Genomic DNA, 27,749 nt, shown 5'->3' with positions numbered 1-27,749 from the left:
TGTTTATCATTTTCATTTTTGTAGGGTTCCACTGGATTTCCTGGGTTTCCAGGTGCCAATGGAGAGAAAGGTGCACGGGTAGGGAATATAAATATACTGTTCTGGACAATATTTTATTTAATATAAATTTATGTTAGATTTATATTTACATATATAAATAATTTATATCTTACATTGAAACAATTTATATCTAATATAAATATTCTTGCATGAGTGCCTATCTCTCAGAACCAGACACACAATTTCCTGTGATATGCTGCACACTGAGACTGTTTGAACTGTCTTTGGCAGGGTGTAGCCGGGAAACCAGGCCCTAGGGGTCAGCGTGGTCCAACGGTGGGTGTCCTGATTTAAAATAATGATTTTTCATTTTTCATTTTGGATTTAATTTCCCAAGAAAATTTGCTTCAAAATATTTTTAAAAAATGATTTTGTGCTTTTGGGTTTGCTTGGCACTAGATCAATTCATCTTTTGCTGTCCTATGCAGGGACCTCGAGGTTCAAGAGGTGCAAGAGGTCCCACTGGGAAACCTGGTGCAAAGGTATCAGCATTTGTTACCCTTGGGGCTTACCTCTGAGTTCCTCTTCCAGAAGACAGATGCTAAAAGAAAGAATCAAAACTGATGTTTCTTCTTTTCTTTTCATTGCTGCCAGGGCACTTCAGGTGGTGATGGCCCTCCTGGTCCTCCCGGTGAAAGAGTAAGTAGGATACAGTTACATATATAAAATAAATATTAATATTTTGCAAGTGTTTACATTTCTGGGAAAAGGTACATGTGTCTACAAATACATGTACACAGTCATCCACACATCTAGTCAGAGTTTAAAAATTCCAATTCCTTATTTACTCCTCTAAAAGGAAAAGCTTAATCAGTTGTAAGCTACTATTTCTGTTAAGAGAAGTGAGAGAACTAACATGTAATTGGACTGTGATGTCACTCTTTAACTCAAGCTGAAATGTTTTCTTTCCTTTTAATAGCCATATAGCACTATGCCTTGTCCTTTAATCCTCTTACTTGCATTATTGAAATATTCATTTTGTCCCTGGACCTGGCAGCAACATTATGCTGGTAAAATACAAGCTACCAGTAGCCATTAAGTCACAATCAATATACATTCAAATCAAGATAAAAATCTATTCCAGTAAATAGAAAAACTATTTAGAAAATTGATTTTCAATTGATATAAAATAAAGCTAAATACACATGAGTAAGGATGTCCTTTATTTTTTCATTCACCCTTTGGAAAAATAAAGCATTTTTGTAACCAGATTTTTTAAAAGCTGGCCTCATGAAAGAATTTTGAATATTAAATCCATGTTACTATCAAAGAAATTAGATTCATTTCTTAATGTGTGAGTTCTATAATAATGTTCAGTATTATGCACAAATATTAATGTATTTTTGTGTATTGTTATTTTTAATTTATAATAAATGTCTCACAAAAAGAAAACAGCAACACCTTATTATGTGTAACTTAAAACTGAGGGTAATATTTTATTTTCTTGGAATAAAGTTCCTATTTGTGACAGAAATGTCAGTAGGTAAGACATAAGAATAAACATTTCATTAGCTGTTTCAAGGCTTTGGTTCATATTTAATTAAATTAAAATTTCTACCGTATGTTTTTTTGCTCTGATCAACTATTCCCAAATTAAGTCCATACTGTACATTCTAAGTTCATAAATAAGAAATATATTTGAAATATTTTGTGGTCAAAGTCATCTTAATAAGGTATAGTTAATTATAATAAGTGAATCATTAAATGGAGCATCATTTAAAAGATTACTATACAATTAGGAGTTTTGTTTTTAAAGCACAAACTATTCTTTATTTACATATTTTGCTTAGCATTCCAAAATTTCATGATCAAATACATACCTTTGCGTATTTATTTTGGAACACAACAATGTGACCCAAAAGCATGACTACTTGTAATTGTAAAAACACTTTGAAAGTAAGAAAAGTATTTTGAGGATCAAAGTAAAAGTTGGCTTGAAAGTTTTTTTTAAATAAGCTGGAAACCATTTTCAATAAGCATTTACATATTGTAAATATACAGAACATAATTTCTGTGTTCTGTGTAATTGATGAGACATTGTCTCCTTAATATTAATTTCATTTTCTGCAAAGAATTTTAAGTTTCATAAACTACTGAGTTATATTTTGAAACAGTTGAAAAACAATAAAAGTAATATCACAAAAATATTTTCTTCAAAATATATGGCTTAGGAAACTCAGGTAGAGAATGTTGTAGCACCATTTGATTAGAAGTGGAAATACTTTTTTTTGCTGTTTTCAGTGGACTACTTTTTTAAGGAGTGTATCTCTGTATAAATACATTTATACTATTATATGTTGTGAATGTCTGTATATATACTCAACAGGATATTTTGCAAGTTAAATGTGATCTCTCATACTTAGGATTTGCAGATAAAGGATGACTTTTATTAAAGACTTACTTTATGTTTTTAGTTGGGTCTAAGATTACCAGATATATCAAATTCAAAGTAAAACAAACCAAAGAACTAAGACACCCAATTAAATTTGAATTTTATACAAAGAAGGGTAAAAGTATGTCCCTTGCAATACTTAAAACATGTTAAAATTATTCATTGTTTAACTAGTATTCAAATTTCACACTGAGTGTTTGATCTGGCAACCCTAATTGAGTTCCAACGCTTTCTTTACACTGAGTCTTTGTGTATTTTCTTTCCTTACCTGCAAACTATTTTGATTAATGCAAGAAACATGTCAACACTTTTTTTTGTGGAATTATATGAAGACCCATTTTTTCTTCTTTATTTTCTCTGAAAAAGAGATTTTTGAGAATTTTTCTTTCTTAAAGAAATTTAAATTCAAAATAAAATTTTGAGAAGCTACAAATGTTTAGAAAACAATGACATTTTAAGAAATCAGGAAATAAAGTTTACTGTGTAAACCAAAGGAATACTATTTTTTAAATTTAATATTTAAAATGAATTTTTGTTTATAATATTCTTAAGTTCATATGATAGAAATATAAGAATGATGATTTCATACTTGTATGAACTTTCCAAAATAAGTAAGTTCCAATAATTTGTCTAGTGTTTTTGGTAATTGCATGTGGTATCTTTTTTTTTTTGATGACATATCTAACTTTGACGTTTCTTTTTTATTTTAACATAAGATGCTGGTAATAGCAATAATTTGTGCTGATTTCTAAACTAGCACTGATAGAAGAACAGTAATGACATTTCCCTTGAGAAGGCTAAATTGATAAATCAAAAAGAGTAAATTTTATTAATGACTAATTTTAGTGAACTTTGTATTTAAATATAAATAAATCATATCTTAATTTGCATTACTGAAGACATTTTATATTATCCTCTGTTATATATATGTATTCTTTTTGGAAATATAATTATTTTGTTCTGGGTGTATAAAGGATTATCTTTTACCAGTGTTTTGCTACTTATTGCAATCTGTGTAATAAGGTCTATTTAATGCATTTAAAATGAGTATTGACAAACATAGTTAATTTAACATCAAGAACAATATTATAAATGTATATTTGGATTGAATATAAAAGAATAATCACACAACAAAGCTCTTTCATCTTATACATAAAAAAGTTTATATATGAGTAAAATGAGATACTGACATCTTCAAAAATAATATAAAGATTACTTCAAAGCATCTTCTGTGGTCTTTTTGAGATAGTTACTTCTTTTTCTTTTTACTTTTATATATGATTAGAGCTAGAACATATACAGTCAATTTTAAAAGTATTTTTCTTTTTGTGAGCTATGGAATTGAAATATCCCCCTCTGTGTATATTTTTCAATGTTACTGTGTATATACTTTCAATGTTAAAAGTAGAGAATGCATGGAACTTCTTGATATATCTATGTTCTATTTGCTTTCATTTTGAATTCTAAATATTTGCAGTGTCCTGTGGACCACTGATGTGTGATGTGAGGTTTTGAGTCCTGTATAGCATGAGGAATCATCCATATTGCTTTTAGGTTAGCATAGATTATCTTGTTATAATTGTCATAGTTCTGCCATTATGGTGAAAAAGCCTTTTCTATAGTTTCCTATTGTAAAAATAAACTGCAAAGTATAAAGATGTGTCTTTTAAGGCATATTCTTAAATTTCCCTGTTGCTTTTTACTTTTAGGGCCCTCAAGGACCTCAGGGTCCAGTTGGATTCCCTGGACCAAAAGGCCCTCCTGTAAGTGTTATGGTTTATCTTTATTCAGTGGATACTGTTTTCAAATTTTGGAGAGTTATCTATTAAATAATAGGTTATCTATTAAATTTATATACAAATATTGATGAAATTCTAGTATAAACAAAATTTCAATTAATGTCAAAAAATATACATATTTTCAATTTTGGACACTTATTGAGCATTTCTGAATACCATTTTTTTGTTTGTTTTTTAATTTTTTATTAAGGTATGATTGATATACACTCTTATGAAGGTTTCACATGAAAAAACAATGTGGTTACTACATTTACCATATTATCAAGGCCCCACTCATACCCCAATGCAGTCACTGTTCATCAGTGCAGCAAGATGCCACAGATCCACTATGTGCCTTCTCTGTACTACACTGTTCTCCCCATGATCCCCCACACCATGTGTAATAACATAATACCCCACAATCTCCTTCTCCCTCCCCACCCGCCCTCCCACAACCCTCCCCTTTAGTAACCACTAGTTCATTCTTGGAGTATCTGAGTCTGTTGCTATTTTGTTCCTTCAGTTTTGCTTCATAGTTATACTCCACAAATGAGGGAAATAGTTTGGCATTTGTCTTTCTCCATCTGGCTTATTTCACTGAACATAATGTCCCCCCGCTCCATCCATGTTGTTGCAAATGGTAGGATTTGTTTCTTTCTTATGGCTGAATAGTATTCCACTGGGTATATGTACCATATCTTCTTTATCCATTCATCTAATGATGCACACTTAAGTTGCTTCCATTTCTTGGCTATTGTGAAAAGTGCTGTGATAAAAATAGGGGTACATATGGCTTTTTGAATCTGAGAAGTTGTATTCTTTGGGTAAATTCCAAGGAGTGGGATTCCCGGGTCAAATGGTATTTCTATTTTTAGTTTTTCTAGGAACCTCTGTATTGCATTCCACAATGGTTAAACTAGTTTACATTCCCACCAGCAGTGTAGGAGGGTTCCCCTTTCCCCGCATCCTCACCAGCATTTCCAGTTCTTAGTCTTTTCGATGCAGGCCATCCTTACTGGTGTGAGGTGATATGGCATGGTGGTTTTAATTTGCATTTCCCTGATGGTAAGTGATGAGGAGCATCTTTTCATGTGTCTGTTGGCCATCTGAATTTCTTCTTTGGAGAACTGTCTCTTCATATCCTCTGCCCATTTTATAATAGGGTCATTTGCTTTTTGGGTGTTGAGGCATGTAAGTTCTTTATACATTTTGGATGTTAACCCATTATTGGATATGTCATTTACAAATATATTCTCCCATATTACAGGATGCCTTGTTGTTTTGTTGATGGTATCCTTTGCTATACAGAAAATTTTTAGTTTGATGTAGTCCCATGAGTTCATTTTTGCTTTTGTTTCTGTTGCTCGAGGAAATGCATTCAGGAAGAAGTTGCACATGCTTATGTTCAGGAGATGTTTGCCTATGTTGTCTTCTAAGAGTTTTATGATTTCATGACTTACATTCAAGTCTTTGATCCATTTCGAGTTTACTTTTGTGTATAGTTAAACAATAACCCAGCTTCCTTCTCTTGCATGTAGCTGTCCAGTTTCACCAACACCAGCTTTTGAAGAGGTTGTCATTTCCCCATTGTATATCCATGACTCCTTTATTGTGTATTAATTGACCAGATACGGTTCGGTTTATATCAGGGCTTTCTAGTCTGTTTCATTGGTCTATGGGTCTGTTCTTGTGCCAGTACCAAATTGTCTTGATTACTGTGGCTTTGAAGCAGAACTTGAAGTTGGAGAGCATAATGCCCCAGATTTATTCCTCCTTCTCAGAATTGCTCTGGCTATTTGAGGTCTTTTGTTATTCCACATGAATTTTAGAACAATTTTCTCTGGTTCATTGTAGAATGCTGTTGGTATTTTGATAGGAATTGCATTGAATGTATAGATTGCTTTAGGCAGGATGGCCACTTTGACAATATTAATTTTTCCCATCCATGAGCATGGGATGTGTTTCCATTTATTGGTATCTTCTTTAATTTCTCTTAAGAGTGTCTTGTAGTTTTCAGGGTATAGGTCTTTCACTTCCTTGTTTAGGTTTATTCCTAGGTATTTCATTCTTCTTGAAGCAATTGTGAATGGAATTGTTTTCCTGATTTCTCTGTCTGCTAGTTCATTGTTAGTGTATAGGAATGCCATAGATTTCTGTGTATTCTTTAAGGTTTTTTATGTACAATATCATGTCCTCTGCAAAGAGGGACAGTTTAACTTCTTCCTTGCCAATCTGGATGCCTTTTATTTCTTTGTGTTGTCTGACTGCCGTGGCTAGGACCTCCAGTACTATGTTGAATAGAAGTGGGGAAAGTGGACATCTTTGTCTTGTTCCCAATCTTAAAGGAAAAGATTTCAGCTTATCGCTGTTAAGTATAATGCTGGCTGTGGGTTTGTCATATATGGCCTTTATTGTTGAGGTACTTGCCCTCTATACCCATTTTTTTAGGGGTTTTATGATAAATGGATGTTGAATTTTTTCAAATGCTTTTTCAGCACCTATGGAGATGATCATGTGGTTTTCGTCATTCTTTTTGTTGATGTGGTGGATGATGTTGATGGATTTTCTAATGTTGTACCATCCGTGCATCCCTGGAGTAAATTCTACTTGATCATGATGGGTGATCTTCTTGATGTATTTTTGAATTTGGTTTGCAAATATTTTGTTGAGTATTTTTGCATCTATGTTCATCAAGGATATTGATCTGTAATTTTCTTTTTTATGGTGTCTTTGCCTCATTTTGCTATTATAGAGATGCTGGCTTCATAGAATGAGTTTGGAAGTATTCCCACTTCTTCTACTCTTTGGAAAACTTTAAGGAGGATGGATATTAGGTCTTCCCTAAATGTTTGATAAAATTCAGCAGTGAAGCCATCTGGTCCAGGGGTTTGTTCTTACATGGGGTTTTGATTACCAGTTCAATTTTGTTGCTGGTAATTGGTCTGTTCAGATTTTCTCTTTCTTCTCTGGTCATCCTTGGAAGGTTGTATTTTTCTAGAAAGTTGTGCATTTCTTTTAGGTTATCCAGTTTGTTAGCATATAATTTTTCATAGTATTCTCTAATAATTCTTTGTATTTCTTTGGTATCCATAGTGATTTTTCCTTTCTCATTTCTGATTCTGTTTATGTGTGTAGACTCTTTTTTTCTTGATATGTCTGGCTAGGGGTTTATCTATTTTGTTTATTTTCTTGAAGAACCATCTCTTACTTTCATTGATTCTTTCTATTTTTTTATTTTTCTCGATTTTATTTATTTCTGCTCTGATCTTTATTATATCCCTCCTTCTACTGACTTTGGGCCTCATTTGTTCTTCTTTTTCTAGTTTCATTAATTGTGAGTTTCAACTGCTTACATGGGATTGTTCTTCCTTCCTGAGGTAGGCCTGTATTGCAATATACTTTCCTCTTATCATGGCCTTGGGTGCATCCCACAGATTTTGCAGTGTTGAAGTATCATTGTCATTTGACCCCATATATTGCTTGATCTCTGTTTTTATTTGGTCATTGATCCATTGGTTATTTAGGGACATGTTGTGAAGCCTACATATGTTTTTGGGATTTTTCATTTTCTTTGCATAATTCATTTCTAATTTCATACCTTTGTGGTCTGAGAAACTGGTTGGTACAATTTCGATCCTTTTGAGTTTACTGAGGCTCTTTTTGTGTCCTAGTATGTGATCTATTCTTGAAAATGTTCCATGTGCACTTGAGAAAAATGTGTATTCTGCTGCTCTTGGGTGCTGAGTTCTGTAGACATCTGTTAGGTCCATCTGTTCTAATGTATTGTTCAGTGCCTCTGTGTCCTTACTTACTTTCTGTCTGGTTGATCTGTCCTTCAGAGTGAGTGGAGTGTTGAAGTCTTCTAGAATAAATGCATTGCATGCTATTTCCCCTTTTAATTCAGTTAGTATTTGTTTCACATATGTAGGTGCTCTTGTGTTGTGAGCATAGATATTTATAATGGTTATATCTTCTTGTTAGATGGACCCCTTTATCATTATGTAATGTCTTTCTTTGTCTCTTGTGACTTTCTTTGTTTTGAAGTCTATTTTGTCTGATACAAGTACTCCAACTCCTGCTTCTTTCTCTCTATTAGTTGAATGAAATATCTTTTTTCCATCCCTTCACTTTTAGTCTCTGTATGTCTTTGGGTTTAAAGTGAGTCTCTTGTAGGCAGCATATAGATGGGTCTAGTTTTTTTATCCATTCAGTGACTCTATGTCTTTTCATTGGTGCATTTAGTCATTTAGGGTGATTATCCATAGGTATGTACTTATTTCCATTCAAGGCTTTAGATTTATGGTTATCGAAGGTTCAAGGTTAATTTCCGTACCATCTAAGACTCTGACTTAACTCACTTAATATGCTATTACAAACACAATCTAAAGGTTCTTTTTCTTTTCTCCTCCATTGTTCATATATTAGGTATCATATTCTGTACTTTTTGTTTATCCCTTGATTGACTTTGGAGATAGTTAATTTAATTTTGCATTTACTTAGTAATTAATTGTTCTACTTTCTTTACTGTGGTTTTATTACCTCTGTTGACAGCTATTAAACCTTAGGAACACTTCCATCTATAGCAGTTCCTCCAAAATAGACTGTAGAGATGGTTTGTGGGAGGTAAATTTTCTCAGCCTTTGCTTATATGGAAATTGTTTAGTCCCTCCTTCAAATTTAAAGGATAATCTTTCCAGATAAAGTATTCTTGGTTCCAGGCCCTTCTGCTTCATTGCATTAAATACATCATGCCACTCCCTTCAGGCCTGTAAGGTTTCTGCTTAGAAGTCTGATGTTAGCCTGATGGACTTTCCTTTGTATGTGATCTTATTTCTCTCTCTGGCTGCTTTTAATAGTCTGTCCTTATCCTTGATCTTTGCCATTTTAATTTCTATGTGTCCTGGTGTTGTCTTCCTTGGGTCCCTTGTGTTGGGAGATCTGTTGATCTCCATGGCCTGAGAGACTATCTTCTTCCCAAGATTGGGGAACTTTTCAGCAATTACCTCCTTAAAGACACTTTCTATCCCTCTCTTTCTCTCTCTCTCTTATTCTTCTGGTATCCCTGTGGTGTGAATATTGTTCTGTTTGGATTGGTCACACAGTTCTCTCAATATTCTTTCATTCTTAGAGATCCTTTTCTCTCTCTCTCTGCTTCAGCTTCTTTGTATTCCTCTTCTCTAGTTTCTATTTCATTTATTGTCTCCTCCACTGTATCCATTCTGCTTTTAATACCCTCCATTGTGCTCTTCAATGATTGGATCTCCAACTGGAATTCATTCCTGAGTTCTTGAATATCTTTCCGTATCTCCATGAGCATGTTAATTATTTTTATTTTGAACTCCTTTTCAAGAAGAGTCCTTTGGCGACCAGGTTTCTTTGGCATTTCTTATTTGTATATGGTGCCCTTTGGTGTCCTGAAGCTCTACTCTCTGGAGCTGCTCAGCCTCTGAAGCAATGTCAGGGGTCGCAGGGGAGTGTTACTGGTGCCTGGGAGGAGGAAAGAGCTGTTTCCTGCTTCCCGGCTGCTATGCCTGTCTCCACTGCCTGAAACAGTGGTCCTAGTACACAGGTATAAGCTTTTGTCCCAGAGCAGCTGGATATGGATCCCTTCTTTCCACAAGTGGTTGGAATCTCAGTCTCTCCAGTAATTCTTCCTTTCTTAGCTTTCCAACTCCATGATCACAAGAGTATCATGAAAGCACCATGAAATGTAGGTTTGTGTTCCCAGAGCAGATCTCCTCAGTTAGGTATTCATTAGTCCTAGGCCTACACTCCCTCTCCTGCTCCGTTTCTCTTCCTTTCATGGGTGTGCTGGGGTGGGGGAGGAGCTTGGCTCCTTCTGACCCACAGCTTTGGTACATTACCCTGTTCTATGAGGTCTGCTCTTTTCTCCAGGTGTATGCAGTCTGGCTCAGTCCTCTTTCCTGTTTTTCTCTCAAGATTAGTTGTATTAATTATATTTTCATATTATATTCAGTTTTAGGAGGAAGCCTCTGTCTCACCGCTCACGCTGCCATCTTTAATCCTGTCTGAATATCATTTAAATATATATTTCTAAATATTTTTTCAAAGTATGTCAAAGACGAGCAATATGAATATAATTCTCTCAACTGTTTCTCTACTGGAATGAATACTATTGATGGCATTAAGAGTTGTTATTGAGTCTTAAATATTTGGTGTATCAGCATTTCCCTTTTATCTTTTATCATCCAGTGTATCATCCTTCAAAATATTACTTACTAAATACATTCCAACACTGTGATAGCACTTACATCACATTATGGTTTATTTATTTGTGTTTATTATTTTTCTCTTTATAATGTATTATTCATATAATGTAATGATCATATCTCTTTCTGAATCATATCCCTTCTACATATTTTTTTTCAGAAAAACAGTCTTTTGCATATCTTCATCAAATATCTTTATATAGTTTAATGAAATTCTTTATTTTTGTACTTAAATAGTCATAAGAATAGAGACCTTAGCTTAGGGCTGCTTTTATTTTTCATTTTTTGGCTAAATATTCAGTTATTTGTAGGAGCTAGAAGTACTTACTCACTGTCTTACTGCATTATTTCTGCTATAACAAAAAAAACACAGGCTAGGTACCTTATAAACAACAAATTTATTTCTCACAGTTGTGGGGTCTGGAAGTCCAAGTTCAGGGGTACTAGTGTAATCAAGTGAGGGCCCTCCTTCAGTTCACAAAATTTTCATTACGTCTTCAGGCAGTGGAGACAGGCATAGCAGTCCCACTGGTTCTGGCAGTGGAGGTAGGCATAGTAGCCAGGAAGCAGGAACAGCTCTTTCCTCCCCCCAGGCACCAATACTGCTCCCCTGCAACCCCCACATTGCTTCAGGGGCTGAGCACCTCCAGAGAGTAGAGCTTCACCATATACAAATATGAAATGCCAAAAGAACCTGGTCCAGTAAAATTATTAATACAACTCCCGAGAAACATAGAAGAGGCTTGGCAGCTCTCTGTGCCTCTTTTGTAAGACACTAATCTCATTTATGAGGTCTGCACCTTCATGACTTAAACACCTCCCAAAGTTCCCACCTGCCAATACCATCACCTTTGAAGGTTAGGAATTCAGCACAAATCAAAGGGAACACATACTTTCAGATGTAGTACCTACCTAAGAATGTTCTTAAAGTGTGGTTCCTGGACCACATCAGCAACACTTGTATTTGTACTTGGATTTAGACATGCAGTCTTGTACCACCTCACTCACCTAATCCGAGCTCTAGAAGGACCTCATCTATTTAACAACACTCCAGATAGTTCTGATGAATGCTAAGATTTGTGAACCACTGTTCTATTCTGGACTAGACAATGCTGTGCAAACTTTAATGTGAATGCAAATTATGCTAATACCTTGTTGAAAATGGAAATTTTGAATCATTAGGCCTGTGTGGGTTTTAAGGTTTAACATTACTAACAAGTGTCCAGATGATACCAGTGTTTCTGGTCTATGGGCTATACTTTGAGCCACAAAGTTCAAAAAAATTTCGTCTGAAAATAAAACCAATGGAATTTGAGTATGATTTACTTGGCAGGAAAATATGTATAGTTAAAATTTTAGCCAATGATTTGAGAAGCAAATGTTTTTTTATTGTAATAATATAAGTAACTAATTCCCAGTAAATAATTACTAGCAATTTTACTTACATCCTGGATATTTTCATTCAGAGGCACATTGATATATATTTTTAGGCTGAATATTTTAAACTGATTTTGAACTGAATCCTTTTGACAAAACATGACAATATGCACCTTGTATGAAGTTATGTGAAGCTTTTTATATGTGCCAGTATTCCAAAAAAAGTCTATATTCTATTTTCAAGTAATTGTAGGTAACCAAATACACTCCAGTATACTTGCATGAAGGAATAACTCAGAAAATTCTAAATTAAAATGTTCAAATTTTAAATAGATGTTATATTTGATTGCATGTGTTTTAAACATGTTGAGAATGATATAAATAAATGTCCTCTGATTTATAAATAAATGTTCTCTAATTCATTTTGAATAACCCTTTGTTTCATTGATTAGCATCAAATGTGACTTTAGTTCACATATTTAAAAATGAATTATTTATTGTGAAATACTTAAATATTAAATGTTGAAGTAATGTAGTAATCTCTTACTTTCTACAACAATTTTTAGGCACTTTCAAATATTGTTGTAACACTAACAGTATTGCTTTACTACTGCAAATATTTCAAGAAAGGATTTTTACCTAAATTACAGTGTTATCCAAGGATTAATACAAATAGCTAGTATTAAATATGGGACAATATCATATTGCCTGCATATAATGTTTGTTTACTCACTAGCTCAGTTTTGTTCAAAATGTAATATTAAGTCATGCAAAGTTTCTCATATGGTGAAGTAAAAACACAGTCCAAAAATGACTGTACATGTAAGATTATTTTCATATTTTGAAGCCACATGCATAGATCATTATTTAGCAATATAAAATCCATGATATGTACAACCTCAACATGATCATACCATGTACATACATATTGTTAAGAATTGATTCCCTCGTGTAATGCAATTTTATTGTTAAAGAAAGCCGCTTGACCCATTTCCCTCAGACTTTTTTAGCTTGTTCTCTCATGTATATTTCAACAGGTTTTGAACTATTAATCATGCATGCATTTGTCTCCAAGAAGTATTAGAAGTATAATAAATGCCTACACTTGAGAAGCATGCAGTCTATTTGGAGAGACATGACACTGTTAAGGAACATTGCTTTTGCTGCTAAACAAATGATTTTTATAATCTGTTTCTCTGACAAGTGAAACATTAGAGTAGGAAATAAAAGTGCCTGTCATTTCTCTAGTATGCAGTTTTATAATGTTTAGGAAATAAATGCTTTCATCTCCTTGATATAGATGGAAGAAATATGAGTGGAGGGGTAGAACCAAGCTCCCCTTTTTGCAGGTTAATTGGTTCATCTTTGTTATTATCAGGATATATATAAATACATATTCACACATACACGTACACATACTGAATGTGTGAAATGTTCATGTTTTGAGTCTTTAATCTCATGCTAATTTCAACATATAGTTACCCCATTTAAGAAAATTTTAACTTGAGGTAATTATAATTTATATCATGAAGATTATAAGATATGTTGTATTCATAGAAGAAGAAAAGTCAAAGCATAGTGCTGACAGGAAGTGAAAAAAATCATTAACATTTATTTATAAGTGTTTTTTCATGGATTGCCTTGCTGTATATGCACACCCTCATTAGGTGAATTTGTTGCCACTGACCGTCACCAACTACATCAAAGAGACAACCTATTTAGATTAGTAAAATTATTATTGTAAAATTAATGCCATGAAATTATTTGGAAATTAATCTGCTTTGTCTTATTGATAGTAATAGAGAGCCATTGCAATTGTTTAGGATTAATCACTTAATACAGGAATATAATTTCTTTAGCCTATGAACATTGCTCCTTCAACATATCTAGAAAAGCCATTAAAAATCACATTTCATTCATCCCAGGGGGACGTCATTTAGATCTAAGATCACCATTTTAAATTACAAAGGGCCATAGTATTTTGCAGTAAAAGTATAATGTGTACTTCTCACACCAGCAAATATAATGAGATATTTAACTTTCATATTTACAGATTTGTTAGAAAATATGAGAATGGCTTATGCTGATGGCAAAAAACATCATTTGAGAGGCAATTTAGTAGGGTAGAAAAAGAAACTCTCCTCATTTATTATCCTTTAGCTGTCACCCTCTATGCTTTTAGTTAAAAGTTTTACTACTGCATCTAGTGGAGAGCACATTTATTCCTATATATATTAAAATGGTGATAAAGCATAGAATTGTTTCTGTTTACTGTTCTGAAATACTGAACCTACGTGAATTTAACTACTAGCAATTAACTACTTCTGTGTTTTACCTCTAAACTGAGGTCAGAGATACATTTTATAGTACTATATGCCAAGTGCCTAATAACATTAATATGTAATATGTGTTTTTAAAAGAAGGAATAGTTAAACGATATCTAAGAATGTTTTGGATCCTTGGTTAAATATGTTCGTCTTGGTCTTTTTGGGAGGATGACACTAGAATCACTGAGCTGGCTGTGGAGAGCATGAGCGAATCACTGAGCTAGCAATGAAATAGCATCATAAGAATCTTTAATTAAAGCTGTTAATTCATATGAGAACTAGTGTGTCAATAAAGACAAGATCAGGGGGCAGAGATGGTATTAGGCCCTGTCAGGAAGACATTCTCCTGAAGGTTTTTAGCCTACCTAGAAAAAGTCTTACTCCAACTGAAGAAAGCTATCTGTGAAAATGATCTTATTTTGAATCACAGCCTTTTTTTCCAACTCAGTATAAAAAGAATTGACATTTGAAAACAGACTTATGTGAATATTTGCTTAAATAAACACTTTATTTAAAGAATTAATATATCGTGGAATTATGACTGCTATTAAAAATGTTGTTGTTAAAGTGATTATTTTTCTTCATTTATCCAGAAGGATGAGAATATTTCTGTCTGTACCTATTAAATATTTTTTGAAATTTGAACTTGGTACTTAATGGTTTTTGAGTAGGGTGAATAATCCATAAAGCAGTCTAAAGAAGCAATCTATTTCTACTAAACCTATAAAATATAGAAACCTCCAGAGTTGTTTACTTTAAGTACTAGGCAAATTGCTTCATTTATTTCTTCAGTCATGACAAAGACAGCATCCTATACAAAAAAAAATGATGGCATAGTAGATTTGCTCTCCAGTGCTTATTAATAAACATTATGCTTCTAAGAGGTTATTTAAGAAAGCCTACTGGGAAAAATTGCTCCTGATGACTGCTAAAATTGAACATAACACATTGTTTCCTTTACTTGAATCAATTGAGGTAAAAGTTCCATTGTTTTGAGTTTGTATTTTTTTCATTCTTGTCAGTTAGAAGCCAAGACTACCATTAGAGGGCACTATGACTCTGTTATCCAAATCTTGATGCACAAGAAATTTAATTGGGAACGGATCACCAAGAAGAGGGAAAAATACTCATTTGTCTAGTACTAAAGAACCACCCTTTTTGAAAAAATAAAGGTGCACATCTATATAAACATGGTTTTTAAAGAGACAGATGGTAATGAAATAATTTAAATGTAAAATGTTCAGAATAGTTATACATTTTTCTCTTTGTCTCAGTTACAGATAGAATTATAATAAGAAATATATACACATACTACCATATATAAAATTAGCAGAACATCAAAGTATAATATCGAATGAAAATATAAGGAAACTAACACATTACGTTTGGACTCTGAAACAATTCAAGACATACTTATGATACAGTGTTTAATATTTGCATATTTGCAATTGCAGGGACCACCAGGGAAGGATGGTCTGCCAGGACACCCTGGGCAACGTGGAGAGACTGTAAGTGGCCCCATTCTTCTGACTGAAATTTCCCATCTCTGGTACCTCATCATTACAAACAGCTCCTTCGTTATCAAAAGTTTAATTGCCAGGTTAAGGACAATGGGGAAATTAATTCCATTGAATATTTTATCAGAAAACAAAAATACATAAATAGACTCATGATTTTATCTAAACACCTAAATGCATATACTTGAGGGTATGGGGTGTTACTTGATTTGATTGTCCTTATTGTCAATAACAGCAGTCTAGGGATGAACACTATCTCCTGGATACCTCCACAAGGCTGTCAGCCTTGACCCTTTCACTGAAGACTTTATTTACTGATATATTCCACCCAACTCTCTGACCCCTCCACTCTCTAAAGGAAACATTATAGAAGCCATGCAGATAATACATTCCTCTAGCCAGAACTAAGGGATGAAATACCTTCTGATTTTGGAACCATAAGGCTACAATTGATCTGGAACTATGTCAAAAGCATACTCTTCTCTTAAGTAGGAAAATGCAAACGGAAAAAATGTAACTGAATTTTATTTTTAAATTATGAGGAATATGACATTAAAAAATTGTCTGAACAATGTATGTGTATGACAATGATATGCGTAGAGGAGAAACTGGCTATTTAACAATGGTTTAAGGATCCTGGTGGTTTGTTTGTTTATACTGTCAATGTTAGAAAACCATGTGTCTAGTTACTCCACTGTGATGTTAATCTAATCAGAAATCATCATGGGTTAGCATGTTTCTTGGAAATAAATTTTTAGTTCTCACCACTGGTTAATTGTATCCAGCTTTCTTAAGGAAACCACAGCACAGACTGCCTTTGACTGTGTGACTCAAAATTATTTTAGCGCATTCTGCCAGCACGAAGACATATTTGGAGCTGCACTGCAGTACATGCGACTGAAAACACGATGATTTCTCTGCAAGGAAAACAAGCAAGAAAGCCTTCAGCAGCAATCCAATTTCTGTTTTGCTCACCAAGTGGCAATTTTTAGTGTAACAACTCCCTAGTTTTAGGCAGATTGTAAACTTCAAAGTCTTGGATTTCATAAGCAGAATCAAAAATGATTTAGGAGACTAAGGAGTAAAATTGGATTTCCTCCTGGGAATGACATCTGCATGAGGAACATAAACTCTCTACAGGAGAATCCACACTCAAGTTTGCAAATATATTCTCATTCAGATCTTGCAGTCAATCATTTGTAACAAAGTCATTGTGGAGATTTTCTATGCTGACTAGGATCCAAGAATACCTCACAGAAGAGTCAGTATCTAGAACAGCTGTATTTTGCTGTGTATGGGTTATCTTATTTAAAGAAGAAATCATTTTGTTATTTTTGAGACTTGCCCTCATCAGAAATCCTTGGGTTCATTCCACTGTCTTACAATTCAAATTTTTAAAGCCCCTAGGAATAATTAGAAATAGTTTCTATTATACTGAAACAATCTAAATTTGTCCAGAGACACAATGCCACATCCAGCAATGATCCTAAAATTAACTAGTGCCTTAGAGATGATCACAATAAGAGTTTCATATATATTGGGTCTTAAAAGAGATTTTTCTAATGACTCATATATCAAATTAATTTCTGTTTCCAGGGACTTTGAAAAACATTATTTACCTTATTATTCTAAAATTGATTAATGTAGTCTTATACGACAGTATTGAACATGCACACTCCATTCTGAACTGTAAAAGTTCTCTCACACATAATTTCTTTGTAAGATACCTAGTGTCAGGCTTATTAGGTACTTGCAAACTCTGGACGTTTTGAGTGGGTAGCCCTGGGGAGAGTGCTCTCCTCCAGCTCCGCCCAAATCTGTCGTCTACTCAGATGTGCTGGCGCCCACATTTTTCTGTTTCTTCTTAGAATGTGTGAGTGCAAATCTGGGCTACAAATTTTTCACAGAATTACCTCAAGTAAGCATTGGTTTTTTTTGTCAGTTGGTTTTCATCATTAACTATGATTATATCATTTTTATGTGCTATTCTTGCTCTCACAGTTACTAAGGAAAAAAGCTTTAGAAAACTTTAACTTTCTTAAAGTTCATAATTACATTTATATCTCATGTAAAACTTAGTGAGCAAAAACTGGCAGGAAGGTAATCTAGACAGAGGAAACAGACCTTGCAAATGTGTGGTGTATGGCTGTTCAGAGAATGGTGAGAAAAAATCATCACGGCTAGAATTTAGGACATGTCATCAAAGCAAAGAGATAACTGGAGCTGTTACCAGTGGAACACATTGTGTTTCCCTAATTCTTGTCCTCTCGAAGGAAAGAATTCAATCAAGAGACAGACATAGGACAGTTTTAAACGGCAGGAGTTTCTTTTTAAGCAAAACATGAGTACACTCTCAGAATGGTGGAGAGCAGGCTGTCTGGAAGCCAGAAGCAGCATTGCTTTTAGGGTTAGGTTGGCTTTTATTTTTTCTTTAAGACAACAGGAAGTCCTGCTCTGCATTTTACATCATTTGACTGACAGGTTAATGGACAGCTCTAGGTTATATAACTCTTTTCTCAGTGCACAGGCACCTTACCCATAAGTACTTAAGCACAGCCCACAGGGGGACCAGAACTGCAATGCCAGTTATATTCAGATGTTATTTAAATGAGGTGGGGTTACTTCTGGACAAGATCTTCAGACTAGGTGCATTTCCTGTAATCAGGGAAGCCCCTGTGGCCTTGGGCCTCTAGACAGTCTAGGTGTCCTTGACTGTCTGGGCCTCCTGCTAAGCTAGGAATCCTTGCCTGTGGGACCCAGAACTAAGGGGAGCTTAGGGCATGGCCAGGTGGGAGTCTTCCTTGGTGATGGGCTGGCCCTCTTCTCCTGCTTATGTCTAACTAATTGACTGCTTTAACACAGGCATAAACACGGCCCAGATGGTATAGAATTTGGTAATGAATATTACATGATATTGACTTAACAATGAGTTGATTAGGTTTGCTTCTGTGAAATAGTAATTTGGCTAAAGTAGACCAGTGAGTGATGCTGACTTGGAAACTGCAGTGATCAAAAAGCAGTGTTTACAGTTTGAAAAGAACAAGTGTAGATGAGAGAAGAAGCTGTACTTGAGAGAGTTTCTGAGATGACACATAGGACGAAGTGACTGAGTCTGAGGAATGAGGAAAGCCTGGGATCTGAAGGCACTCTGTTAGTAAAGGAAGAAAACACAGGAGGAAAATCAAAGATGATTCCTTTGGTGAGCTCCATGTTGAGTATGTCATGTTGAGGGAAGAGCATGAACTATGGCTGGAAATGGCCAGTAGGCATTTATTAAGAGAGTTTTAGGGCTCAGCACAGAATGGAGGTTGTGAAATAGTTTGTTGTTGAGGAGTTCATCAGCATATAGGTAACAGTTGTCATGGAGATTATTGAGATAATCTAGGGAGTTTGTAGTATGTGGGACTAAAACCTGTGAATAAATTGGTAACAGTAACAGCAAGCTGTTAACTCTCAGTGGAAAAGAAAAAAGTACACATATACACACACATCATACACATATATGAACATGTGTGCTTATATATGTGTATGTGTACATAAATTTCCAAACCAATAAATTGCTGAAAAAGTTACAATTAAGCAACCAGACTGCTATATTGTTTATAAAACACTGAATAAATTCTAAGATATTTTTCTCTTGAATTGATTTGTTTTGCTGTTAGGAGTATTATCTCAAGTAGAACCCCATTGGTCTTCAGAATTAATGGATTTTAAAAATAGGATACATCTTTTTTATTTTTTCTGTAAAATCAATTGAAATAATTACAAATACAGATTCTTTTCCTTTGTGCTACTTATAAAATTATATTATTATAAATAATTTAATCATGGTTATTTGCAGTGTTGTGATACAAATGTGGGGCTACCAGTTTCTGCCCTTTGCTTTATAACATTATTTCCGGTTTGACAGGATTTCTGCAAACACTATTTGCTTTAACTCAGTTCCTCAGAAGTGTTTCTCCCAGTATTTTGGATCTATTTCTCCAACTGTTGAACATAAGCTAACTAAAATGAGAAAGAAATTTGCCCATCATAATGCAGTCATACAGAATGAATTACCTAAAGAATGAATTATTTATCTAGACTCTTTATTAGGAGTCTAGATAAATACAGATACCAGAATGTATAACTAAAAGTCTTGTTAGTGAGTACATGCTGCTCACATCTACTGTTTTATTTTAATGGCTGCATTATTTTCAAAGTATATTTGTAACTATATTCTTTCTGGTTAAAAAAGAACACTGATAAGATATTGAAATGATTACTAACATGCAGAGTATCCTTTTTATAAGTGTACTCCTACATATTGTTTCATTTTACCAGATTGTTGGAATGCAGAAAAGAGAAATTCATTAATATCACAGACTACAGAATTATCTCTGTATACAAAACCGAACGAATGGTTCAAAGAATGTCCAAAATCATCACGTGTTTCATCCATAAACATTGTTAGGTTAAAACCCTGTATGTTGTTTCACCTGGCAGAATAGAGCTCACAATACATTTTTACTCCAGCTTCATCCTGTTACCTTACTTTCTTTTTTTAAGTTTATTTAAAGTAATTATTGGATTGCAATGCGAAATAGTGAAGATGGTAAAATTTGGATTTTAAAGAAACTGGAATATAATCGCTCATATTTAAGCATTTAAAATAAGTATTTTTAGTCAAAAGGTGACTTTCTTTTATGTGAATTATTCAATTATCTTACTAAATTTTAATTTATGCTTTTGTCATGTATAACTTTACAGATTATGATTTCTTTCTTTAGGGATTTCAAGGCAAGACTGGTCCTCCAGGGCCAGGGGGTGTCGTTGGACCACAGGTATGTTCCCTTAATTCCCTAACACGTTTTATTTTTCTGTTTATATTTTCATCTCCCCTATGCTCTATAAAACCGTCCACTTTATTATGAATCAAAATGCTATATTTTATGTTTCAGGTCACATTTAAATATATACAACTTGCCTACATCAAATGAACTTCAGCAAAATATTTAGCTAACGTGATTTTTCAATTGCCTGTATGAATAAAAGAGAATGAAACAAATACTGAAAATAAGTCAGAAAATTCACAATGAACTTAAAATGAAAGCCTGACTACGGCACCATCTGTTGAGAACACCAAGGTGCTTTATTAAACAGGTTGGCCACCATCTTTTCCCAGAATTTCAAATTACAAAATGATCTCAGTTCCCTGAGTATAAAATAGATTTACACATATACACAATAGAAATGCAATATAAAGCTTTGAACACAACTTTTTTCTAAAATTTTAACATGTGTAATATATTACATGTATCTTAATATTTTTGTCTTCGTAACAATTATTTTCATCAATGATAAAAAATTAGTTTGTAATCTTTAATATGTCAAAGTAACATTTTCAACATAGGTGGCAGAAAGAATCTCAAAATTGATATAGTGTCCTGAATTAGAGTATTTAATAGCTATAGAGAATAGTTCAGGGGAGTAGAAAGTAATATTTTTATTTTGGCAAAGTGCATTAAATGGACAAAGCACATTTAGTTCACTTAGCTGGAATTTTACCCCTGTTAACAACAAATTATAGCAAAAGAGCAAGAGCTGTTGAGTAAGTATTTTCATTATTTAATTGCTTTAAATAGTCTTTTCTCATCATATAATTAGTTCTTAACACTTTGCTACTCAAACACACACACACACACACACACACAAACTGCATCTTCTTTTTAGGAATATGTGTGAAACAAAAATAAAGAATACTTGGATTGGTTGACCATTTTATTCCAGAGACTAATCTTGAACCAAGGGAAATACTAACTGTATACTCCTTTATAAAGAAAACACAGTATGCATGATACTTTTTCACATACTATATTTGGGGGGGTTGAAAGACTTTAACTGCTTATCAGTTTTAATTTTTAAAAATATCCCCTCAATAATAGATTCCTCTAAAAATACTTTTATTTTCCCATGTCAAATACCTTCACAACTTTCTGTGAAAAAACTTAGACTAAAAAATGTTTCCTATTTTGCTATCCATAAACAAAACTCAAGTTAGAGTCCAACTAGAATGTAAACGTCATGGGGCTTACCTGAATAATTTAGGTATTTTGAAACACCTTTTGAAAATTCATCTCTTCTTAATGCAGACATTTGACTTCTGAGTCCTGTGTTCTTTTTTGTTTGCCTACTTTAAGGCATAAAAGTAGCAGGTATTTTATTGAGTATATGAATTTCCATTGAATTATTGTTCTTTATTGGTCCTTTTAAGAAAGAAAATCCAATTGCTTACTTCAAATGTAACAAAATTTTCATGTTAGAACAAAGGAAGTGACTTAATAGAAACAATATTGAATGCAGTAGCTGTTTTTCACTCCTTTTTTGTACAGTTCTGTGAATCACTGCTCATTTTTGTCCCAATGATGACAGGCATTAAATTCAGTTTTACATGCCTCACTATTGAAATTCTGGTTACCAAATATTTAAGGAAAAACTCCTTTGGGAAGAAATGTTTGCACATAAATGATAAGTTGTGGACTTTCAGCAGTACATTACTAAATGAATTTAAACCTAGAAGAGCACATCAATTTTGAGCAGATATGTTCTTAACCCAAGACCAGAGGGTAAGAATCTATTGCATTTTTAGAAAAATAACAAGGAATGATACTCCATAAGCAACTTCAGTAACACACTCCACCGTTTCACAACTTTAGCATCTGGAAACTTCCCTTTGTATGTCTTGAACTTAAATATATCATTTTGCTTTATTCTAAGTAGAGATAGAGAGTAACTGGTCACCATTCTCTATTTACTGAAAGCTCATTAAACTCTAGCATCCCCAAATAGCACCACTCAGGGGACAAATAAATGACCTGGTATTTTTCACTTTGGCATTTGCAGCAGTTTAAGGCAGTGGGCTATTTGTTACAGCTTTCAGCTGAGAGGAACTGCCAGCCCAAACTCATGGTCTTCAGGATCCTTCTGCCACATTCTCTAGACTTTGTCAAATGAATGTAAATTAACAATAAGGAGGTCTCCAATCATGGAAATTCCAAGATAACCACTTTGTTGTTTGGGCTTTTCAAGCAGTGATTCATTGAGTAGCTACCAGTATGGTACCAATTAATTATTCTTTTACTCCTAAACTCATTCGACATCTTATATAAAGAGAGGAATGGGATAAAACTGTAGTTAAAAGCCGTGGTTTGTAGCAATACTTGGACTCGCCTTACTCTGAAGCAATTCTGGTATTAAAGAAAATAGCTCTTTGAATTTATCTATGTGTTTCTCTTGTACACTCAGATTCTAACCAAGAGTACATGTAATTTTTTTAGACTCCTGTCAGATATGTTACTTCCAATGTTTTTAATGAAGAATTTTGTAGGATAGTATGAAAATGATAAACTTTTGTGAAAGGTGACAATATTTATTTTGGGTTTGTGTTATCTGCCAAAAATAAAAGAGTTATCTAATGAGGTTTTGCTTACCCAATTCAGGGACCAACTGGTGAGACTGGTCCAATAGGCGAACGTGGACATCCTGGTCCTCCTGGTCCTCCTGGTGAGCAAGGTCTTCCTGGTGCTGCAGGAAAAGAAGGTGCAAAGGTACAAGATGGTCAAGGAACATTTCTGGCAGAACACATCTCTTTTCTTCTCACTGTAACTCCTCACTTGTCCATAGATTCTCTAAATGTTAGCACAGTATCTAAATTAATGCCAGTAAAGTATTCAGTTTATTGTTCTTCAAGACATGCCTGAGCAATAACACAAGACCAGTTAGTCCCACTGACTATAAAGCTGTATACAATCTTAAATATAGGTAGTGGTCAGTTCATTTTAATGTATATGGCATTCTACACAACATTTTCTTCTTTAAATGATACTGTCTTATAGCAAGTTAGAGGTCACAACAGTTTTGTTTGTGGAAACATGCATAGAAATTACTCTTTATGTTGTTGTATATTACGTATTTTAGGGTGACCCAGGTCCTCAAGGTATCTCAGGGAAAGATGGACCAGCAGGACTACGTGGTTTCCCAGGTGAAAGAGGTCTTCCTGGAGCTCAGGTATGCTCAATGTACAGGTAAAGCATGTGAATGAGATTCCTTATTAGAAGCATTTCTCTCAGGTATTAAGTACATGAAAATTCATGAGTAATTAGGGGGAAATATGTAAGCATATGCATTGATTATCATAATATATATAGCAATATGTATTTCTGTCTAAAAACACTTCACATCCTCATTTATGAATCATACCTCCCCTCCTACTTATATTCAATTTGCATCACTCATTTTCATTGTTTTTTCACTTTTCCCAGGGTGCACCTGGACTGAAAGGAGGGGAAGGTCCCCAGGGCCCACCAGGTCCAGTGGTAAGTATGCTTCTAATAAACAGCCACACAGTCCATGGTTGCAAATTGCGGCTCTTCTTTCATTATTCTCATGCTGTGATCCCACCGTGTGTGTGGGAGAGAAAATAAATACATGTCAATCAAGTCAGTCGGTGCCTGGTTTCTCTAATTGCACGCACTAATGAGTGCAGAAACAGAAGAGTTTAGACAACTGGAAATATTTACTCCACTGCTGCTGTCAGGAAGTAAAAAGAGTTATTTTGCCTCTTAACAATACCCGAGGAAATAAATCATAATTTGTCTGATTCTGAGTACTTGAAGAGACTTGAGTTTTGCCAATGCATTTTAAAAAGTTTCATAAGCATTAAGGGCATATATTCATTTTATGTATTATCTAGATTGTTTTATTTAGTCAGTGTAACCTCATGAAATAATTGTAAATGAATAAATTTCAGATTTTTACTTCACCTTTTCTTGAGGTATAGATCAGTCCCTCAGGAAATCAGTCAAATATATAGCCTTCATTTTTTCCCATAAAAATCACCATTATTCTTGTCTGTACTCTGAAAAGTTACAAAACAGCCAAACTGCCAATTTTCATGGCCTCTTCTCATTGCCTATTTCACCAATCTAAAAGGCTGAAAGTTGTCTTAAATCCTCTCTCAACTTCCTTGTAGAACATGTTGAACCACATTATTTCTATCTCCAAGATGTTTCTTCAGTTTGTCCCCTTTTCTTCATTTCTAATAACTATTTTTGTTCAGACTCTGTCCTGCCTCTTTGCCTACTCATGTCTTAACTCATCTTCTTGACTCCATTTTCTTATCCTTTTCAGTTAGATTTCCCACTGATTCTATAATTACAGTTACATATTCTTAACTATGTCATTCCCCTTCTTATACATATTTCATGGTCTCATGCTGCCTTCAAAAACCAAATTCCTTATTGTGACCAGCAAGTCATCTTCACAGTTGGATTCCAATCTCCACAGCCTATTTTATTTTCCTTATTCCCTACATTCTAAGTCTACTCAATCTAATGCTTTGAATATGCTTCTCAAACTGCCATAGTCATTTATACTTTGTAGAGAAAACACATTTTACTTTTACTTTTCTTCCAGAAAACCCTATTTTTCCTTTCTCCACTTGACAAAAATCCTATTTGCTTATAGAGATCCAGCTAAATATTAAATCTATACAGTCATCTTTGAACAGTTGCCTCTATTTCATTTATTAGTGCAATTTCTTCCCCCTCAGGGCTTTTTGTTACACTTTGTATTTTAGAAATTACACTGGAATATAACTGGTTGTCTCTCACATTAGACTGTGAGTTCCTGAACTTTTTGGTTACACTCACAGCACAGTGCCTGACACACAGTATTCATTCCATAGTACATGTTTGAATTATAAAACCTAATATTAAAGTGTATATACTGAGAATATAGCAATATAACCTTCACTGGATCGATTAACATTATATTTAATCTATAGATCTTGCAAATACCATATTACAATGGTTAAAGTAAGTATGGATATCTGGTAGAGTTTTTGAAAAGAAAATAAGGTATTTCAGCAACTGTATTTGATTTTCTATATTCATAAAATTCTTAAGATCATGCAGAACGTTTTTACCTATCTTCATAAGTTAGTTAATGATAACACTAGCAGGAAACACAGTTGAATAAGACAAAAATTACTGTTTGAGCAGAGAGTCTTCCAAACGTTCAGTATAATGCAATCCATTTAACCAGACCTCCAGGTTCCAAAGTGATGTTATTTTTAGGAATATATATTTAAGATCAGTTGTATTGTATCAGTGAAACCTGAATCATGACTACAAAATTAATCAGTTCAAAGTTATTTTTTTAGGGCCCAGGTAAACAATGCTATCCTAGGTGTTTGTAATCGATGTTGAAATCAAAATATTTGTAGGCTGCATAATATGCCCAAGAGATATACTTTAACAGGATATTAATCAACAATTCTCTGGTTATATGTAAAATATTATTAAATATAATATAAATATCTAATATGCTGTTTATTTGGCTGCAACAATTGTTTATTTGGCAATAACTATTTACTTCCCCGTATACAATTAAGCTCCATGGATTATATCCCTTTAAGTGACCTTAAGGTAAGCAATTTTGAAAAGAAGCATACCAAGGATTAAACAACACTGTAAGACATTCAGTGGTTAAGTGCCTAATGACAGACAAATAATAATTAGTAATTCTGCAAGGGCAGAGGGAAAAGAAATCAGCAAAAAGGTCGTGCAGGAGGTGGCCCTTGAACTTGGCTCTGTAAAGAGGGCAGAAGATTACAAAATCATTTAAAAGCAAGAAAATTATATTAGGAAAAGGATAAGGTGTTAGGAAATACCTGATCTTACCAAATATAACACTGCATATGCTTATTGAAGCTCTAAGATAGCAAATTGAAACGATTCGAAGATTTGAAGTGTTTGGAGCAAGTGTACTAAAAAAAATGTCATTTTTTTGGAGTAAAAGAAATAAGGTTTTCAGGAAGATATCATCATTAGTGTGTAATATATAGAGATGAGAGAGACTAGATGAGCATGAAGTTCAGCGATCAATGTCATAAAACAGAGTGAGTCAACCATTAAGGCTGTGGGAAGTTAAAGGACAGGGCAGAACCTGGAAGGGCAGAATATAGGGTTTATTAATGAGATTGGCTAAGGGCAGTGAGGAAAGAGGAAAACTGAATGCTGACCTCCAGCTTGTGTTTTTGTGGGAATGACAGCTTAGTGATGCCTTCCATGCCTGGAGAACTTTACCCGGTCAAACAGCAGCAAACACAAAACACTCTCACAGGAAAACCCTCAACTTCTTAGCAGTCACAAAAGATTTTAAGACTTCAAGCTTTGCTGATATAAGCGCTCCACAGACGCTCACTGTGAGTTTGTTTATTTGTAATCAGCATCTATTCTTATAATAAATGCACATATCCACTTCTGTAGGCCTCAACCATTTAAAATTCTTCCTCAAAACTGATGAAAGAGGAACCACGAAAAGAAAAGGCATCATCCACATTTATTAGTTCTTTACATTCCTGCTGCAATTGCAGAGAAATATAGTAAAGGTCCAATAGGAATGACACCTTTATCATGGCAAGTGCTAAACAAGTCTGTTTACTCTGTGTAAAGCTTTAATGTGGAACTTGATTTGGAAAAATATTTTATTCAAATGACCAAGATTCAGACAAACCCTGTTGATTTTCTAGATGTAAACTATAACTTACCTAGAAAATTTGTTCATATTAATTCTTATTTTTTGAGGCTGAAGGCTTGCTATGGGGTTACCTTGAATTGATAGTCAAAACAAGGAGTCAGTAGTGGTAATTTCTTTGGCAAGAAAGTTAAGTTCTATTGTGCAATGTTGATCAAAGAGGTGATATTGAAATATCTGAGGGAAATACCTGGTCAGTTGGTGAGAGACAATGAGATTTTAAATCATAAGAGATAAAGTATAAAACATCCTGTAAAACTCCTTTCTATAGTAGTTGGGTCTGAGTTTATACCAGTCTTATATTAACTTCACCTTTAGGATACTGACCAAAAAATGGCAAATGCAGGACTGAAATTTACAGGAACAGAGAGGGTTAGAGATTTTTGCAGTTATTCATTTTTAGTAAAAAATATTAAAATGATGAATTCTCTGAGGAAAAGAATGAAGTGCAAAGGAGATAGAAAAAGGAAATGAAATGATATTAAGTGTTT

General features: G+C 34.0%; 1 protein-coding gene across 3 annotated transcripts in view; it reads left to right on the top strand.

Annotated features, from left to right (window-relative positions):
- Positions 1-27,749, top strand: part of COL11A1 (collagen type XI alpha 1 chain) — a 214,931-nt gene that overhangs the window by 119,117 nt on the left and 68,065 nt on the right. For all 3 annotated transcript variants that reach the window (XR_012130262.1, XM_036996455.2, XM_036996454.2), the window contains exons 32-41: positions 25-78; positions 292-336; positions 489-542; positions 655-699; positions 4,162-4,215; positions 15,619-15,672; positions 20,451-20,504; positions 23,160-23,267; positions 23,638-23,727; positions 23,982-24,035. Coding sequence is in view for 2 of the 3 variants with exons in the window: in XM_036996455.2 (XP_036852350.2) it covers positions 25-78; positions 292-336; positions 489-542; positions 655-699; positions 4,162-4,215; positions 15,619-15,672; positions 20,451-20,504; positions 23,160-23,267; positions 23,638-23,727; positions 23,982-24,035 (612 nt within the window). In the remaining variant the exon portion in view is untranslated. The remainder of the gene's footprint in view (positions 1-24; positions 79-291; positions 337-488; positions 543-654; positions 700-4,161; positions 4,216-15,618; positions 15,673-20,450; positions 20,505-23,159; positions 23,268-23,637; positions 23,728-23,981; positions 24,036-27,749) is intronic.

Source organism: Manis javanica, chromosome 4, assembly GCF_040802235.1.
Source record: "Manis javanica isolate MJ-LG chromosome 4, MJ_LKY, whole genome shotgun sequence".
NCBI lineage: Eukaryota > Metazoa > Chordata > Mammalia > Pholidota > Manidae > Manis > Manis javanica.
This window is presented reverse-complemented; position numbering and strand designations above follow the sequence as displayed.